Source organism: Lontra canadensis, unplaced genomic scaffold (assembly GCF_010015895.1).
Source record: "Lontra canadensis isolate GAN:19392208 unplaced genomic scaffold, GSC_riverotter_1.0 scaffold28, whole genome shotgun sequence".
Classification (NCBI taxonomy): domain Eukaryota; kingdom Metazoa; phylum Chordata; class Mammalia; order Carnivora; family Mustelidae; genus Lontra; species Lontra canadensis.
The window spans coordinates 14,581,870-14,585,061 of record NW_022631022.1 but is presented as its reverse complement, the minus strand read 5'-3'; the positions used below and the strand labels follow the sequence as shown (position 1 = coordinate 14,585,061).

Sequence of the window (3,192 nt, the reverse complement as noted above, 5' to 3'; positions counted from 1 at the left end):
GGAACTCCAGGGCTGGAATCCCGAGACACAAGTGCATCTGCTAGCTGTTAGCACTTGGCAGACGGAGTTCTCCTCTAGGGTAGTTCTAACTTTGGGTAATAATGTTTGTCAGCTACCTGATATTAACATTGCTCCACGTTCAAACAGCAGTGTTAGCAAGACCTGGGGGAGAGGTAAGCCAAATAAAATATCTTGTCAGAAGTTGTATTTTTGTCAGCACTATATTTCCTTTTCTATCTACCAAGAGGGATCAGGAAATGGGGTTTTTATGGTGTGCAAAGAGTAATGCTTTATATTGCGCTTTCAGGCTTGCTTTGCCTTTTCTTACAGAAAAACTTTTCTTCTTGAAGAATCCCGTCATTTCTAAAATCTCATTCTGAGGTTGTCTAAACAGTTCCCACCCTGGGTGATTGGCATGGCCTCGGTGACAGATGCCTGGAACGTGCACATTTCTCTTTCTGCCGCTGCAGGAAAAAAAAATGTGCACATCAGATTCCGAAAGGGACTGTTACCTTTTGAGAATTTTTCTCCAGTGTTGGAGAGAGGATATGCATGCTAGAGGAAATGCTTTTCTTTACTGCTTTTGCATCACATTTTCCTCCTTTTTGCTTTGATGTGCCTGGAAAAAAAATCTGTGTTTAACTTTGGATCATAGGTTTGCAGTGGGCTAGTGATACATGACAGGGCTAGAATATGCCCAGAGCTACTAAGGCAAGGAGGCGAGGATGATTTATTCTTATGGGTTTAGCTCATGTTTGCTGGATACATTTCTGAACATCATAGATGCTCTGGCAGCCAGGTCTTGATGCAGCAAAGAGATTGGAAGGGGGGACCATGTGGCCTGGAGCGGGAAGCACATAGGGGTATCTACCCGCACCTGCAAATAAGGCTGCAACCATTTGCCTCATTTGCTCCTTTTACTCTTTATTCTGATGAAAGATCTCAAAGACTGATGTGCGAGCAATGAATGGAAGGACAGTGTCTTTCCGGAATCCATCTTCCTCTCGAAAAGCCAAGTGAAAAGTCTATCTCCTAAAAAGGCCAGGGGCCACATCACAGCTTTCTCTTTTGTTAGCACTGTCAGGATGGAGCAGGCAAGAAAAAGCAGCATGTAATGACTTTTCCCTCCTCTGTGAGTGGAAGCAAGAGCGCTCCCAAAGCCAGGCTGCAGGGCTCGCCGTGCGTTCAAAATAGACATGTGGCTCAGAGGCGTGCAGCAACGGGTCATTTGTTTCAGGCTTTTAGCCTATTAGTTACCCGTGTCCTCTGCTCTGCAGATACTCTGTGGGCCTGGGCTAAAGTGGGGCGGAGTGGGATGGGGGTTGGTGGAGGGCTTGAATGGGAGATGGAGGAACTGAATGGGTTTGTGATGCTGGAAAGCTGAAAGCAGACCATTGCCCTCTAGTTGTAGCTGGGGTTTGCAACTTCCCTGTCGATTTTTTACTGTGCAGAGTAAATGACAAATGGGCCGGCCTAACTCAGCCTGGAGCACTTAAGCATGTGCGAGGAGAGCTCATATGGAAAATATTTCTATCACCGCTGCCTGTGCATATGGTATGGGGAGACCCCCGTGCAGAGCAAATCAGAGCGCCCCAGCAGCCCCTCAGTTGCGTGCCAATTACTCTTATTAACAGCAAGGCTAAGGGCAGTCTGCAGTTACCTGCACACAGCTGGCTCCTGGGGAAGGCCACTCTGGAATGTGTGTGCCTCAAGCCTGTGTCACATGCAGAGAGGCGGGCGGTCCTGTTTCTCTTTACATTCAGCAAAGCAGGCGAAAAATGGAAGGGGATTCCACTGGCTCACCCAGCTCGGGAGAGGAAGGCACAACTTCTGCCTTTGGCGTTCAAGTGCAAGGGCATAGTAGCCAGAAAACCCAATCAGAGGTGACACAATGCCTGCCCTCCTGCCCCTTTGTTCTGCTCTGCCACGCTAAACACAGAAACTCATGTGCCTGGTCCTTGTTTCTGTGTTCCTGCTTCGGAGCACACGTGCACGTGTGCTCACGCCCGTGCACGTGTCACTTACAGAGCCTTGGCTCCATTAACTACCGTGCCCCTAGGAAACTGTACAATTATGATTCTTTCCCCTTGCTGGAAATGAAGAGATGAGGAAGGAGCATGAGTATGCCAGTAGCTCCCCTTCCCTGTTTAAAAAGAACGTCGTTTATATAGAGCTTTGAAGAATGTGGCACGTATTTATAAGAACCTCTGTTTTTATAGCCCTGTTACTTACAAGACTCACCCATAAACATGTGGCGTCGTCCCCAAGTCACCAAGATTTTCTTTTTCGCTGCCAGCCGGTTTTCTTGCAGGTTTTAATTATCTTCCCTTTGGATGTTCATAAAAACACACGGGGGTGGGGGGGGGAGTAAAAAGGGGAAGAGAGGGCTGTACACCTTGTGTCACTTAGCTGCTGGGGGCTCAGCGTGGGGCTGGAAGCCAGGCAGTGAACTCTGGGTAGAAGCTTGGAGTCCGTTTTCGAGGGTGTGAAGTCTTTGCAGATAGGCAGGGGTGGGCAGGTGGTGGGAGGAGGGGGTGTTATTCCAAGCAAGCCTTGTTTGGCGTCCTGTTGCTGGCACTGTTGGCCCCAGTAACTGTGAACCAAGGACAAACAGCCTGGTGTGGTGTGGGCGCGTGGGTTTGAAAACAAACACAGGGAAGGACTGTTCCTTCCTTGATTTTCCGGTTGCAGGAGCATTCGGTTCTCATGACCTGGTAAGAACACTGAGGTCACTAGAAAGCCTTTGGCCTTGTCAACATTAGGAGAGCAGCAGTGTTAACTTGTGGAGATTGTACACATCCCCCCGGAGAATGTAAAGGCAGGCTGGACTTCTAGTGCATTCGCCAGCGTGCGAAACACGCTGGCATCCGGTTTGTTTGCTGGACGCTGCCGGAGGGTGTGTGGGAGTGGAAGTGTGCATTTTTCTCTCCTGAATTTGGACTTAAGTCCTCAGAGAAGACCAATGAGACACTGTTATGTGTGAGGAGGGGGAGGGAGAGGCAACTTGGAAATCAAAACAGTAGAAGTGGGTCAAAAAGATGTTTATGTTCATTTTGATGAAGCAATTTGGCAAACCTATCAAAATTCAAAATTAAAATTAAAAATCAACGTAAAGGGTACAGATTGTGGTCCCAATCTTGTGAGTATCTAAAAAAGCACCGAACTGTGCCTTTTTAAAAAGCAAATTTCGTG

General features: G+C 48.0%; 1 protein-coding gene across 2 annotated transcripts in view; it reads left to right on the top strand.

The window, feature by feature from the left end:
- THSD4 (thrombospondin type 1 domain containing 4) overlaps positions 1-3,192 on the top strand; it is a 551,822-nt gene that overhangs the window by 355,480 nt on the left and 193,150 nt on the right. The window contains exon 1 of one of the 2 annotated variants that reach the window (XM_032864920.1): positions 67-173. The exons of the other annotated variant lie outside the window; for it this stretch is intronic. Within the exon in view, the coding sequence (XP_032720811.1) occupies positions 102-173 (72 nt within the window). The 5' untranslated portion in view covers positions 67-101. Of the gene's footprint in view, positions 1-66; positions 174-3,192 lie in introns of those variants that run through there. 2 annotated transcript variants of the gene reach the window in all.